Source organism: Pavona decussata, unplaced genomic scaffold, assembly GCF_977016875.1.
Source record: "Pavona decussata unplaced genomic scaffold, jaPavDecu1.1 SCAFFOLD_91, whole genome shotgun sequence".
Taxonomy (NCBI): domain Eukaryota; kingdom Metazoa; phylum Cnidaria; class Anthozoa; order Scleractinia; family Agariciidae; genus Pavona; species Pavona decussata.
In genome coordinates, this window is record NW_028145508.1 from 815,870 (window position 1) to 831,779 (window position 15,910).

Genomic DNA, 15,910 nt, shown 5'->3' on the forward strand with positions numbered 1-15,910 from the left:
AGCCAATCCGCACGACGGAATTTTGAGAGTTATTGTAAAAAATTATATATCCTTCGATCACTAAAGAATCAAAAGAGAAGAAAGAAAATAAATCTGAAAGGCATTTACCTTATGATGCCATAACAGTAGTGATATCTCACCTTGTGGCCAACAATCAATTCTGCACGAACTGTTTTTATATCACAACCTCCACCAATCAGAAATGAGATGTGTTTTCCTGTGATCCTAAACGAAGGGGAAGTAAGTGTTCCCTGGGGACCATCTCCTTGTGTTGTTCCTGCTTTCACGGCTTTGGAGGGTCTGTTCTCATATCCTCCTATCCACCAGTCTCCCTGTTGGTTGGCACGCTGACTGTTGCGAGCTCCTGAGTTGTCACCATAGGTAGGCTGGTTGTTGAATACTGTACCAGTCCTTTTCCAGCCATGGATGCCATGTTCAAAGTCAAACACGCAAGTTTCTAGGAAAAGAAAAATGGAGTAAAAGGGAAATGTTTAATGATGTCTTGCTAGGGTGTGTTTGAAATTCTGGACAGTATACAGTGGGCTATTGTTATCACTTTTTTTAAGCAAGAAAATTCCACTTTCAGCTTTATCAAACACCAAAACCGAAAACGACTAATCAAGAGGAATACAGGATGAGTCTTTTTAGGGGGAAATGATACATTTATGAGTAGAATAAGCAAATCAGGTAATTATCCTTATATTTTGTTTGCATTGCAATGAAACTGCCATTTTAAAAGCAGTTCTTGAATCAGATCTAATCAGTCCAATGAAGGTATGTGTAGTAAGGATTTATAATGCAATACAATAACCACCTTAAAACGGTTGTCAAGAATCCAACACAGATGCAATTTTAGTTGCATTTGCAGTCCTTAAAAACATCTTCCTAACTTTGTGGGTGACCTTCAGGAAAAAATTGTATGCACACCAATTTCAAGCCTTTTTACCCTGGCACGAACAAAACCTCCAGCTACGCAGGCTACAGTTGTTTTGGATTGTAAGCTCTAACGAATGTGCGTGAATGTAGAAAGAAACATAGCAATGAAAGGAATCATGTTCAATTCACATCGTTAATTTTAACCGTACAGCAGTCGCTTCTGTACTGCAAATGCCCAGTGGACTTCCGATAACCTTCCACGGAAATTGAAAAAGGTTTCAGTTATCGGGAGTTAAGAACAAATGAGCAGAAATACGATAAAAACGGTGTTTACTGTGTATTTCTATCATACAGTGTACATTTTAATCGAATTTAATTATAGAGAGGTCGTGTGAAAATGTAGCATTGCTGTATTTCTAAATTATAAATCAGAACGTAACGCAATATCAAACAAAACGAAGTAAAGCTGCAGAAGATTACTAACGAGGCATTGCGAACCTTGCAGGCTTCAAAGACAAATTGACATGGCTCGAGTTATTAAGCGTAAAATTATTTAGAAAATGACCTGAAGGGAAGCGAAACTGAATTACTTCGAGTTAGCCGGGGTTTCGAGATACCGAGGATAAAATTACAATACATTTTTGACGGAAAATGCAGGGAAATCATTTTTCGTTCGAGTTAGCGCGACTGGTTCGAGTTATCGGGGAGTCTACTGTAGATCGTTTTCACGTGACGTCACACCATTCCAGTTACTATATTCGGATAGGTTGCCATTTGCGTGCAAATGCGATTCATATCTACAGTTATAGCCGTTAGAATTGAAAAATTCAGAAAGTGAAGTGAAATCAAGAAAAAAAGCCCTGATGAGAATTGTTTTTTTGTTGTTGTCAAATTCTGAATATCCAAAGAGATTTGAACCGCGAGTGTCAAGCAATGTTATTTAAACTAATTTTAGATTAGTCTAAATAATGTGTTCGACTGTTCATAATCATTAATTGGGTGGTAACAGACTCCGTTTCATCCATGGCCTTATAATTAGCACTATGCTGTCAATTAATATTATTATTCGTCTTAACATTACCTAGATTTCACTCTTCAGAAAAGAAGTAAACAAGTGGATGCGAGATCATACATGGGTTGCTAGGGTTGGTTTTCTTTTGTAATAATTACCCGTCGTATGACTGGAAACCTGCAACTCACCAGCGCATTTTTCCCCTGTGTATCCCGGATGACAGTGGCTGCCACTCCTTGTGGTCGACGTCTGTCCTTTCCGTTGTCGGCCATTGTCAATACAGGACACCTGTGTTAAGAGCGAATTGCAATATGTGAGACATTCCTGCAAATTTGCATCAGGTTTAAAAAATATCACAGTAAGGCTTATGAAATGAAAAATCTGAAATAGCACTTTCTTTTTTTAAATCTTGCTTTTTGCGTGTGCGTGTGTGTGTGGGTGTTTGTAGGAGCGCGCAAGCCTTTGGACTCAAAATCGACGGTGTTTGCAAAATTAAATTGTATTACGAGCCTTTGCGTTATCGCGGATTTCCAAACAAGCTGGACTGTATGGGATGACGACATAATAAGCTAACAAATCGTGTGAGGCTTCTCAGATATTTCTATTGGTTCCAGAGAAAATCTGCTGTGTATTTTAAGATGGCTGTTACCAGCCGCTGAGACACCAAAGATAAAATATTGGGCATTTCAAAATTTAATCCTCACACACTTTGGAGCCACCTGCGAAATATTATTATTATTATTATTATTATTATTATTGTTATTATTATTATTATTATTATTATTATTATTATTATTATGTTATATTATATTATATTATATTATATTATATTATATTATATTATATTATATTATATTATATTATATTACATTATATTATGTTTTGAACTTTCCATACATTTCCCTGCATTTTTTTTCCGCGAACTATTTTTAGTAGACACCAAAATTCTTCCAATACAGTGTTTAAAAATACGAAAATTTTTATACCATTTTCTGAGATCATGGATGAATTTTCCCAGCGAAAATAGAAATGTCAACAGGTCGCCAAACGCCCATTAGGAATATGATACCTGTGTTTATTTTTTTCTTGGCTTCCAAGCCAATCGGTGTATCTTGCCTTCTCTTAATGATTTTGAAAATTTACTTTCAGCAATTCTAAGATCAGTACCTTATCTAACCAAAGAGCGAAAAAGTAAAATTTGCTGCTTTAAATTGGACTTATAGTCTTCCGTTTCCTTTATGGAAAACTGTTGTTTGCAGACGGTCAATAGCTCGCTATTTTACCATGACAGCGGCACGTAGCTCAACAACAAGTACTAAAATTCATTCCTTTTTAGTCAGTTCTTGCACCACGCCAATTTCGGGCGAATTCGCCCATAAGTACGTTGTTTCCAAATAACGTTTTAACACCTGCATATTAGAAAACTGTGTTCAGCCACCTTAAATAACTGCGACGATATTTCTTCTATTTGATCGGTCACCTGCTGTTCAACCTTGAAGGTTCGAGTTATCGGGAGTCCACTGTATTGTCAATATTAGTTTTGATGCATTGATGTGCGAGGAACATTAAGGCCAATTCGTTCAAATCTGATAAAACAAGATACTCTATTTATTCCTTTGGAGGAATGGAATAAAAGGAATACGTCGAAAAAAAACCAAGAAAAAACAAACAAACAAAACCCTAAAGTTTAATAGCGAAAACAAAAATGTAAAAAGGCCGCCAAACGCCCATTAGGAATGTTACACCTGTGTGTATTTTTTTCTTGGCTTCCAAACCAATTGGTGTTTCTTGCCTTATTTTAATGATTTTAAAAATTCACTTTCAGCAAAGGTCTTACATCAGTACTTCATTTAACAAGAATTGGTGTATCAAAAATTGGCCAATTTTTTTCAAGTTTAAATCAATTTCCATCCTAGCCATCCCCAGCCAAACAAAATAAGTACTAGTTTCTGTACACTAGTAACGATATTGCTAGCAAAACTGAACCATTATTTTAACGATTCCATTGATTCAAATATGTTTCTGGCCACTCAAAGTGACACTAAATTTGGTGACACCGCCTCTCTAAGTTGAACGAGTGACGAGATCTAGTTCGCGTACTTAAGATAATCACTTATTACACCAATCTTGTTTCTGCAGTCTCCTTACTTGCTTGATATGCATCAGAAAAAAAAGAGGGAGAGAGGGAGAGAGAGAGAGAGAGAGTGTGTGTGTGTGTATGTTCTGCGGTCATTCTTAGTCAGGGTTTTGATATTTAGAACTTTTATTCTTAATCTCGTAGGCATATTCAATTCTTAAGGTCCCCGATTAGTTATGACAAGGTCCAGCTACTACTCGGTATATTGGCTTAGTCTTACCTTTACAGAGCCATAGTATGTCGATCCTTTCTTCGGTTTCAAATCTTTTGGTTTCATCTGACGAGTTTTGTTGTTTAGCTCACAAATGCGGCGGTTTGCTTTGGAACTGCTCGGGTGCACGTTAAATGACTTGCAACTGTCATTGGCAATGCATTTTAGCTGGCATTCAAACTCGTCATAAACAACAGCCGTTTTAATAGCGTGACCGACTAGAGCATGGTCTGTTAAGAAAAGGGAAAAAGAATCATTTCATCTTTGCATGTGGACAAACTAAAAGAAAGGACATAAAACAGAGTGATTATCTTTAGTCTACTTACCAGGTTGAGTTTCAAAAACACTTCCACAGAAATCAGAGTTTGCCACTACAAATGCGAATAAAACTAAGCTGTAACTTGCTGGAAAGGCCACAGTATTCAGCCACCAACTGGCCATAACGCACGATAAGAGACTGAATGTGCAGCTGCGATCTCGTCAATTTATCTTCCGCAGAAAACACCTGCTGATGAGTCAGCCTCGCGCTGATAAGTCAGCCTCGTGCTGATGAGTCAGCCTCGTGCTGATGAGTCAGCCTCGTGCTGATGAGTCAGCTTCGTGGGTGGACAGGCTGCGGCTTTCTCTGGCATAAATAAGTCGCAATTCGTTCTTTACATAATTAATGAATACAGCATTTCAGTCACGCTTTCTGACTTCCCTGCCGGGATGAATAAAACAAATCCCAGAAGTTCTAGTTCCCAATGAAAAATTCTTTTCGTACGAGAATTGAATATCGTGCAATGGTCCCGAAATTATATTATCCAGTTTTTCCGACAAAGTGTCATGATTCCTTGACCTCACTCGATTGCAAAAACTTTGACACCTAAAATGCATAAACCGTGAACGATGAGACCCAGATGAGATGGGTATAAGTGTACTCAATTTATAAGCATATTATATTCTCGTGCGACGGTTGATAACCAAAATTAGTTGCACGTGGTGAATGATCAAAACTGCCCAAGCTTTCCTACAAGTTAGTCCGGAAGATAAGGGGTATACAAGTGCCAAAATTGGCCTGCCTACCCCTTTTGGTTTGTGGAATGAAATAAAAGCAAGACCCATCTCGGATCTTGTCTTGTTAAACAACAAACAGCCTTACAAATTCCCATATAAGGTTTGTATGAAAAACCACAGGGTTCCCAAGTTCTGAAAAAAAAAATGAAACCTTTATAAAACTTTGTACGATCTAAATTATTATTGCAGAGTTGGCAGTAAAATGAAATCCTTAATTATTATATTTCATTAGGATAATTTCTTTATAGAATGGATCATAAAACTTACCGATTTGAAGGTCATTCTATTCTTGGCAAAAACTTCCTGCACAAGAACATAGTGCAGTGCAAGGGAGGTTTGCTTTAGTACATTTACGTAGTCCACGGCAAGCCCTCTTACATCCACAGCTTATCAGTTCACTGCATGCCTTTGATGACTCGGCTAGCAGAGTCCACTTGGGAGACCAACCTTCTGGTGATTGCTGCCAACCCCACTCTGCCGGACTTGGGAGTTCCTGCATTGGCTCCAGCGCTTGACCCCATACATGACCGGCCGGATAGGCTGCTCTTTTGATGTGCTGTGCAAGAGCGGCTTGAGTTGTCAAGCTTCGTTGACTGTCTGGTGGGGGTTAGGGTTAGGCTGTACATGACAACCGCAAATCGCTCCAAGACACGACATTGTTCTTCAGAGACCGTATCTTGAGGAGATGATAGGACACGGAAGATTTCAGTGACTTCAGGATCTGACTTCTTTACTTGAACTGCTACTGGTTGAACACCTGTGTAAGATTCTGGCAGATCGGTCAGAGTTTTCTCCTTAGGTGAATCTGGGATTATTACCACTCGATCTCTAGTGATGCCTTCTCTGTCGGTACTGGGGTGTTGAGTAAGTGAGAAAGCAGTATCATGGAATGAATCTTTCGCTGTGCGTGCACTGTGGATTGTAGTCGATGTTGTCCACGTTAGTGGTGAACAAAAACTTCTTTAACTTTGAGGGGCACACAACCCCTTCTTCTTCAAATTGTGCGCATATACTGTTTCCCAGATCAGCTGATATCTGCATTACTCTGTCATAAGAGATAGACAACCCCAGTCTGTAGAATTTATCAACCAGCTTCTTCTTGCGTGTTCAGCGTGAAGAACTAGTCCTACACAGATTGACAGTGGGGGTCTCCCTCATTAAGCTATGTCGGGTGGTTGTGTTTTCAGATGTTCGGATCTCTATGACGCTTGACAGCATTAAATATCAAAAGCTGAGAAAGCATCAGGGCAACATTTATCCCCACCTGCTCCTGTTCGTTTTGGTTCTAAATGTTTGGCCCTTCTAATATCATGTTTACCAAAGCTAATAGAACTGCTTGGTGATGGCAGTCAGACTCAAATGACCCATTAAAGTGCCGTTTCTTAGTCAGCATCTCTTTCCTGACAAATGTGGCAGCTTTAGCTACATGAATAGCTTCTTCGTCATAATAATAGTCTTGTGCAAACTGCAAAGCTGCACTGATGTCGCTAGAAAAAGCAAGCTTTACCTCCCTTCCCTCGTTATATTCATGGAGATCAGGCAACTGTGATAGCAATCGCTCCTTTGGCCGAGTGGAATTAACCCGCTCAGGAACATAAGCTCCTAGTTGCTCAAGTCTAGAAGAGTAACGCTTTGACAAATCAGACAGCTTGAAAACTGTTTGCTCTGCATTATCCTCAATGTACAACATCCAACTCAGCTAAAGCAATGGCTTCAAGCGAAACTTGAGTTGTGATATTTTCTTCCTCTTTAGGTGAAATACTTTTTAATCGATTGGAAAGGGCAGTAAGGCATCCTGTGTGATAATATGAATCAATGGCAGGCATATCGCCGGCTGCAAGTTTTGTTAAAAGCTTTTGGTCTTGCAGTTTTGTAGCGGCTGCTCTGACCTTGCTGTCAAGTGAAAAAGTTGCTGCTCTGCGAAGATTATCTCCAGTTTCATCACAAAAGAAACGTGTCTGCTGAGATTCTTTTGCTACTTCTTTTGAGAGTATCCTTAGACTAGTGCGAGTTTTGACAGGACTCGGTGCTTCAGAGCCTTCTACTGAGCTGTCCTCGAGTTCCCTCTTCTGAGCCCTCAGCAGCTTTAGAGTGCTGCATTTGTTAAAGGACGTGTGCCATTTTGCTTCATGAAGTTTTAACGTTTCTTCTATTCCGTTTCCCTCATCAAGGCTTGACAAAGAGGCTTGAAATTGCAATTCACCAATCTCACGAAATTGTTGTAGATTGTCTGCCAAACTTTTGTACCCCGAGCAGTAGTTTTTCCTTGTACTATTTAAAGGACGCACTAACTTCTCTTCTGTGGCTTTTTCACACAAAGCACAGAAATTCCAGTTTTTTCTTGTTCTTACCTGACCAGTTTCCATAATCCAATATCCAAAACACTGCAAGTTCTTGTTCGAAAGCTAATATCAATTATAATTAAGCCCCGTCTACACGAGCAATTTTTATGTGGCAACTGTATGTGGCAATTTTTATTTGCCCGTGTAGATGGCTGGACAAATATTTGTTGTTAATTTGCGTCAGTAATAATTTCGCACAGCGGAGATGTCCATAGAAGGGCAAAAAGCAAGATGGCGCCAATGCTGGATGCGCAAATATTAGGGACTGTAGGGACTGGGTTCTACAGATGACGTTGAAAAAATTGTCACATTTTATGTGGCATCTCGTCTACACGGACAATTTTTTTTATGTGGCAATTTTTATTTGCCACATAAATCTAACACGCCAGCTTTTCGGCAAATGCAGTTGTCACATAAAAATTGGTCATTTCTCATCATCTACACGGGCAAATAAAAACTGCCACATAAAAATTGCCATATAAAAATTGCTCGTGTAGACGGGGCTTTAGGCGCTACTTTTAAAATCAGCCAGGCGCTACTTGGTGAGTGCTAATACCAGCCAAACAATACTGCACGCAACAGGAAGCTCAGATTGAGTTCAAATTGACATTACCCTTCTTAATAAAAACGTAGACTTTTCTGTTTGGTTTGACATAAATTCAGAGTGTTTAAGCGAAGAAATTGAATAAAAATGAGCCTGCAGTGCCAAACCGCTGACCCTATACTAAAAATTACCAAAATATAAACTTAGGGAGCAAGATCCAGCTGGGGTCTTGCTTTTATATTAATCTACATATTAAAAGCTACATTTACTGAAAGTTTCATACTTGTATCACTATTTGAACATTTCTATGATTTTTTGTCGCTTATCCTCCGGACTAAGTGTCAAGTTGGCCAACAGGGCCAATTATTAAACACTTCCCACAAATCCATCGGGTCTCATCGTTCATTTAGGCGTAAACATTTTTGCAATCGAGAGTATGCAAAGCATAGTTATTCAAGGCAATGGTCATGAGACCTATCAATCTTCTTTGTTATATGTTTTTGTTTCCCTGCACAAAAAACAATCGAATTTGGAATGTGTTGGAGCAACTGACCAATCGAAGCGTTTTTGTTAAGATATCAACTATGATGTGAACGTTAAAACAAAGGATTGTGCAGGGTCACGGCCCTTCCAACATAAACAGCAGCACCATTGTTTTCACGGCAACGTTTCCAAACCAGTCCCTCGATTAACCACTAATGTACAAACCAAGATGTTGTGTTCCATTTTTTTACGAAAACATCTGGCGTTTTAAAATATTTTTAGGTTTTCCAAAACATGTTCCATAACTTAGTTAATGAAATATTGTCTAATTAAGGATTATTGTTCCGCTGTATTTTTTGAAAGAAAAAGCGGATCTTTAGTGCTTATTATAGCTTTTGTTACATATGCATGTATAAAATTGGTTCCCATGCTGATGTGAAAGCGCAGAGTAAAGGAGGAACAAGAAGTCGAAGGAGAAGAGCAGAATAGACTGTTAAGAGATTTGGAAAAGACGAGAGAATAGCGAAGGCGTCAAGTCATGCTCTAACTAGCTCTCTTTCATCCTTGTGGCAGATGACGAGAATGCTCGGGAAATTTAGTCATTCAATGGCGTAGACCTGCGACCTCCTTCACTTTTGTCTTAGCCAACGAAAGCTCATGCCGGAAGATAGACTCTTTTTCATTATTTTTAAATAATGTATTTGTACTCAAGGTGACATTCATTATTTACAAAAAAAAGTTTTTAATTGGCAAGACAAAATTTTATCTTTTATAAATAATGAATTTAAGGGCCATCTGAACTTCTTTATTTATACACTCGATTGCAAAACACGTTGACACCTAAAAAGCATAAACCGTGAACGATGAGACCCAATGGCTTTATGAGTATATGTATACTAAATTTATTTGCATGATATTCTGTTCTCGTGCGACGGTTGATAACCAAAATTTATTGCACGTGGTGAATGATGGAAACTGTCCAAGCTTTCCTGGAAGTGTCCAATTTGACCAACAAGGGCCAATTTTTAAACACTACCCACAAATCCGTTGGGTCTCATTGTTCACTATGCTTTTTAGATGTCAACGAACACCAGGAAGTTTTCAATTTACTTTCAAGGTCCAAAATTTTATAATTCGCTAAATTCTGACATAACTAGTTCTCCCTCCTCTGCTTCTTTTAAAAGAAAGCTTAAAGAATTCCTTCTCTCTAGGTATTAACTTCTGTAAGGCTGTAATTCTTACTAACTTACTTAATATGGGTGTGTGTGTACGTGTGCGCGGTCAAAGTTAATTACCATAAGTCCATATTGTAATTCTAATATAAGATTAGTTATTTTAAGTGAGGAAGCCTGACTTCTGCACATTGAACGCCAAATTTTCCTGACCGACTGATTTGTTTGACAATTAAGCCCGAGTTTTAAAGTATTTCTTTCGTGTTTTCTAACATGGGAAGGGGGGTCAATAGAGTGGGAGGGCGCTTTTTAAAATTTTTCCAAACGGGTGGATTATTAGTAATAAAGCTTTTACGGTATTTCAAAACCGGGGATTAGGACTTAATTTTCACATTCAACGAGGGTTTAAAAAAATATAACACTCCTGAGCGGTAGTGTCTCCAATCAAAGCATTTCGCATTTCAAAAACAGGGCGAGTGGCAGTCTCAATGGGGTACCCATTTCACATTCAATGAGGGTGAAAAAAGTACCCCTTTCGGATGGATCCTCCGATCAAAGCATTTTGCAGGTCAAAAGCGGAAGCAAATGCCGGTGAGGGGCACCCGGTAGAGTTTCATACCGCCTTGAGTTTCATCACCCTCCCCTTTCAAATAGAAGTTGTTGCTGAAATTGTGCCCCTTTCACTTAAGGGGGTGGGGGGGTTACCTAAACGCCATTTTTCCGCCACTTGACATGGCTTTAATGCCGGAAATATCTCGTTCACGTTTCAAGCAATCTAAAAACTCTACACTCAACCCGTGAATCTGTGTTGTGGGGTGTGTTGTGAATTTTTGGGTGATTGTTGGATATATTGGGGAGGAGATAGTTTTTCTAGAAGGATTGGTAAAATTAAGAAAAAATAGAAATATTGAAGGTTTGGTGGTTTTAAAATTAGAATTGGTAGTTAACCAAGTTAGTCCACTAGCAACCTGGGGTGCTCTTGCGTGAATATCAACTGTCTGTTGGTGTTCCAAAAACCGTTTTCTTTCTTCTATCCCTTCTTAAAACCTCTTCAAATTTCACTCAAATTTAGGTAGAATCTTTAAAACAAAAAACCTGCTCCTTTCTCATGCCTCAGAGCTAAATCAAAGACGCTGGCAACGAGGTTGTTCTAATACGTGCTAATTGCTACCCTTCTGGTCCAGTCTATATTTGCCTCCCCTTTAAAGGGGCAGCATCACCTACTTTCAGTGTCACTTCCAACAGCCAAAAACATATTTGTATCCATGGAAACTTTATAATAATCATTTAGTTTTGTTAACAATAACTCTACTAGTACACAGAAAGTAATATTGATTATCTTTGGCTAGGAATGGCTGGCATAGAAAAATTGGATTGCAACTTGAAAACAATTGGCCAAATGTTTCAAGTTTTTCCTGTCAATCCTGGAGAAATTGCTAAAATATGATTACAGGTTATTCTTCTATAGAGAAATCATTTCATATTTTCCTTGTGGCGCTCGTAGAGTAATTTTATGTTAGAGGAGAGGTTCTTTGTTATTTTAATCTTTGAGGAGCTTTCACTTACACACAGCAAAATCTCCATAACAATGCCCCTTTAAATACCCTAACTGAATTTTTCAAATTTTTTCTTTTTTTTTTTTGCATTCAGAGGGTTAAAAAGGTACCCCTCTCAGACGGAGCCTTCCCAAATAGGGGGGCTATTAACTTGAGACTCCACCAAACTTGAAACTTGACTCAAGTTAAAATTACTCACTCGAGCAACCTAGCGGTTAAGGTTACTGATAGGTTTGACGAGTGTCTTCAGGGAAATCTTGCGTACGCGCGCTGCTTTCGATAAATCCATGGAAAACTATATATCACTGTAAAGCTGATAAATTGAAGTTTGCGAAAATATCAATCTTTTTTTTATTTTGTTGGATAAATAAGCGCTCAGAGGCCTGTAAACTCAATATTAGCGACGTGTACTTAACTGAATTACCCACTCTCAAACTGCACAATATCAATCAGGAGATAATAAGCTAACAAAGTGTGTCAGGCTTTTTCTTTATTTCTATTGGTTTGTGAGAAAACCCATCCTAAAGTTTGACAATGGAAAATTTTTGAAGTCGCATCAGAAGTCAACACGTCACGGAAAAAAAATTTTTTGGATTTCGTAAAAGCCCGACATACTTTGATGCATTGATATCTGATGACCATTTTGGCCAAATTTCGTTGAAATCTGGCAAATCTTCATACCCTATTAATTCATTTGAAGATGGGGAATTCTCGAGTTAAAAAGTGAACCCACCATGGCAAAGAAAATAATGTCTCGTACGTATCTCTAAAGTGCACTCCATCATCATTAGCCCTTTGCATCTGCCTTAGGGAGCTGTCCAACTTAATAAGGACTAGCCTGCGAGCAAGCTCTCTTGGGGGTGGGGGGCGCCCACCCCCAAGAGAGCTTGCTCGCAGGCTAAATAAGGACAGTCCGTTAAGCTACAAACTAATCTCGTACCCAGATCTCCCACGGTCACGGTCAGGTCACATTTCGACATTCCCAAACCGACTGAGATCAGGGTACCAGATTAGCTACAAACAAACAAGTGAAATTTGACCAGGATTGACCACCGTATAATGCCGCCTTGCAATTTCTGTGAGATGACTGTATAGTTTATAAAGCAAGTGAATTTCCTGTATGACTTCTGGCCAAACGGACAAAAACAAAAGTGCTCATTTGTAAATACAAGTTTAGCGTATACTGCCTTGATTTGGGTGGAAAAAAAGACTCAGAGGTCAACAAAAGTTGGCAGTTTTCACAAACCTGTTTGAACTGTCAAAGTGCACTCAAATCACTGCAGCAGCATTCCAAGTCCTTGTGAGAAAAAAAAAAAGTTCCAAGGCGACTATGGTTGAAAATTACATTCTGGTAAGGCCCGTCAGGGCTTTCATCCTCCCACCAAGTCGTGATAAAGCAATCACAAAGCTACAAAAGTATGCTTAAAATTAATTTATTTATTTCCCATGTTTTAATTAAGGCTTCCAGATACTATTTTTAATAACAGTATTTGAAATGTATACCCCTTATCTTTTTTCTTAGTTCTTGTGACCCTCTACTGCTACTCAGAATAAAATGAGCTTCAGGCTTGATCACACACAGCTGATGTCACCTTTAAGGTCATCAAAGTTGATGTGACCCCATCCGCCGGAAGTGAAGTCAATCAGTTTGACACGTGCTCTCTGACCAATAAAGGCATGGACATTCCAGACCTTACGAGTCATCGTTTCAGAACATGCGCCAGTGATACTTTTGACAACCTACAAAATAAAATATGCTGTCAATAAGAAAAGAACGACGTTGCTGTGGCCAAATGAAACAGACTAAGCGCACTTGAAACATTCTTTAATTAAAAATTAATATGGCAATATAAACAAGCAACTATAAGGCTGTAAGTAGAAGGCAAATTAAAGGAAAAAATAATATAAATCTTAAGGCTAAAGAATATTGATTTGAATCCAACTAGAACTCTAAAACTATTTCATTTAGATATTTTAGGGGATATTTATTGCGTTCGACGTAGAAAGAATGCACACCTAATGCAGATTGGAGTCGAGATTGTATTGGACAGTCGATCAACGAATGAACGGATCTTGGGACGTGTATCTTGCATCCCCTGCAGATTTTGCAGGGGTGTTCAGATGACATCATCACAAACTTGGCAAAGGAGAGAGAACCTGGGATCGAACAAATACACTCCCTAATATTTGATTACAGTATTACTAGCTCTTAGGTCCAATTTACATGTCACAATTTGTTGACCGATTTCTCTTTTTGTTGTTGTAGCGCGGGTTGAAAATCACTCCGATTCATAAAATCTTTAAGCACTGCCAAATTGAGCCAATTTTCATCTACTTGCTCAGTTTCTTTGTCAAATTAGGCCAAAGTGGCCCAATTAAACAGTATATGTGCAAGTCAATTAGCCTTTAAACACCAAAAATTAAATAAAAAGTTTGTCCTGAAGCTTTCCCAACTCATCCGAATCCCTTAATGTCAATGGTGACTGCTTGCTTTGCTGACAAAAAAATTAAGTAAGCCTATAAGATTGCTCCATTTAACAAATGGATGGCAGTTTTCTACATATGGTCTATACTCTTTTATTAAAAACTGCATCATTGTATAATGCAATTCGAGGGATTTGATTGGCTTAGCGGCCATGGTATATGAGCAATTATACCATGGCCGAGAAATGGCGACCATTAAATTGCCTTCTAGTCGTTCTTGCACTGCGAAATCAGTAAGATCTAGCAATATTTCTCGGTTGTTTTTAATAAAACAATTATTCCACTTGCGCTTGTTGGATATGAGATGATTATAGCCAACTCGGCGCTACGCGCCTCGTTGGCTATCTATCATCTCATATCCAACGCGCGCTCGTGGAATAATTGTTAAATAGACCATAAAAGGACATCACAAAATGTTCAAAACCCAATTGGAGCCACGAGCTGCAGGCGAGTGGTTTCACTGCCAAGTTTTGAACAGTTTATGGCATCATTTTATGGTCTATAGATCATAGAAAATTGCCATCAATTTGTTTTTACAATAACATGAAAAAGTACAAGCGGAATTGGCTTTCTTTTTCGTTGAGAAAGCAATTGCGTTACATCTGACATCATTTTTATTGTCCGTACTCTTATAGACAATAGCTACGAGCCAATCAGCACACCGGAATTCTGACAGTTGTTGTAAAAAAATATATATCCTTCGATCACTAAAGAATCAAAAGAGAAGAAAGAAAATAAATCTGAAAGCCAATTACCTTTTAATGCCATGAAGTAGTGATATCTCACCTTGTGGCCAACAATCAATTCTGCACGAACTGTTTTTATATCACAACCTCCACCAATCAGAAAAGAGATGTGTTTTCCTGTGATCCTAAACGAAGGAGAAGTAAGTGTTCCCTGGGGACCATCTCCTTGTGTTGTTCCTGCTTTCACGGCTTTGGAGGATCTGTTCTCATATCCTCCTATCCACCAGTCTCCCTGTTGGTTGGCACGCTGACTGTTGCGAGCTCCTGAGTTGTCACCATAGGTAGGCTGGTTGTTGAATACTGTACCAGTCCTTGTCCAGCCATGGATGCCATGTGCAAAGTCAAACACGCAAGTTTCTAGAAAAAGAAAAATGGAGTAAAAGGGAAATATTTAATGATGTCTTGCTAGGGTGTGTTTGAAATTCTGGACAGTATGCTATGCAGTGGGCTATTGTTATCACTTTTTTAAGCAAGAAAATTCCACTTTCAGCTTTATCAAACACCAAAACCGAAAACGACTAGTCAAGAGGAAAACAGGATGAGTCTAATTAGGGGAAAATGATACACTTATGAGTAGAATAAGCAAATCAGGTAATTTTCCCTAAATGTTTTGTGCATTGCAAAGAAACTGCCATTGAGCAGTTCTTTAATCAGATCAAATTAGTCCAATGGATGTATGTGTAGTAAGGATTCATAATGCAATACAACAATAACCATCTTAAAATGGTGGACAAGTATCCAACACAGATGCAATTTTAGTTGCATTTGCAGTCCTTAAAAACATCTTCCTAACTTTGGGGGTGTCCTTCAGAAAAAAATTTTATGCACACCAGTTTCAAGCCTTTTTATCCTGGCGCGAACCAAACCTCCAGCAACGCAGGCTACAGTTACTTTGGATTGTAAGCTCTAAGAATGTGCGTGAATGTAGAAAGAAACATAGCAATGAAAGGAATCATGTTCAATTTGCATCCTTAATTTTAACCGTACAGCAGTCGCTTCTGTACTGCAAATACCCAGTGGACTTCCGATAACCTTCCACGGAAATTGAAAAAGGTTTCAGTTATCGGGAGTTAAGAACAAATGAGCAGAAATACGATAAAAACGGTGTTTACTGTGTATATCTATCATACAGTGTACATTTTAATCGAATTTAATTATAGAGAGGTCGTGTGAAAATGTAGCATTGCTGTATTTCTAAATTATAAATCAGAACGTAACGCAATATCAAACAAAACAAAGTAAAGCTGCAGAACTTCTGCAGATTACGAGGCAGTGCGAACCTTGCAGGATT

General features: G+C 38.6%; 1 protein-coding gene across 1 annotated transcript in view; it reads right to left on the bottom strand.

Annotated features, from left to right (window-relative positions):
• LOC146474095 (uncharacterized) overlaps positions 1-15,910 on the bottom strand; it is a 30,074-nt gene that overhangs the window by 1,362 nt on the left and 12,802 nt on the right. Inside the window, exons 5-7 of the mRNA XM_085117348.1 lie at positions 14,660-14,972; positions 12,963-13,129; positions 141-453 (exon numbers count right to left, since the gene is read on the bottom strand). Coding sequence (XP_084973474.1) covers positions 141-453; positions 12,963-13,129; positions 14,660-14,972 — 793 coding nt within the window. The remainder of the gene's footprint in view (positions 1-140; positions 454-12,962; positions 13,130-14,659; positions 14,973-15,910) is intronic.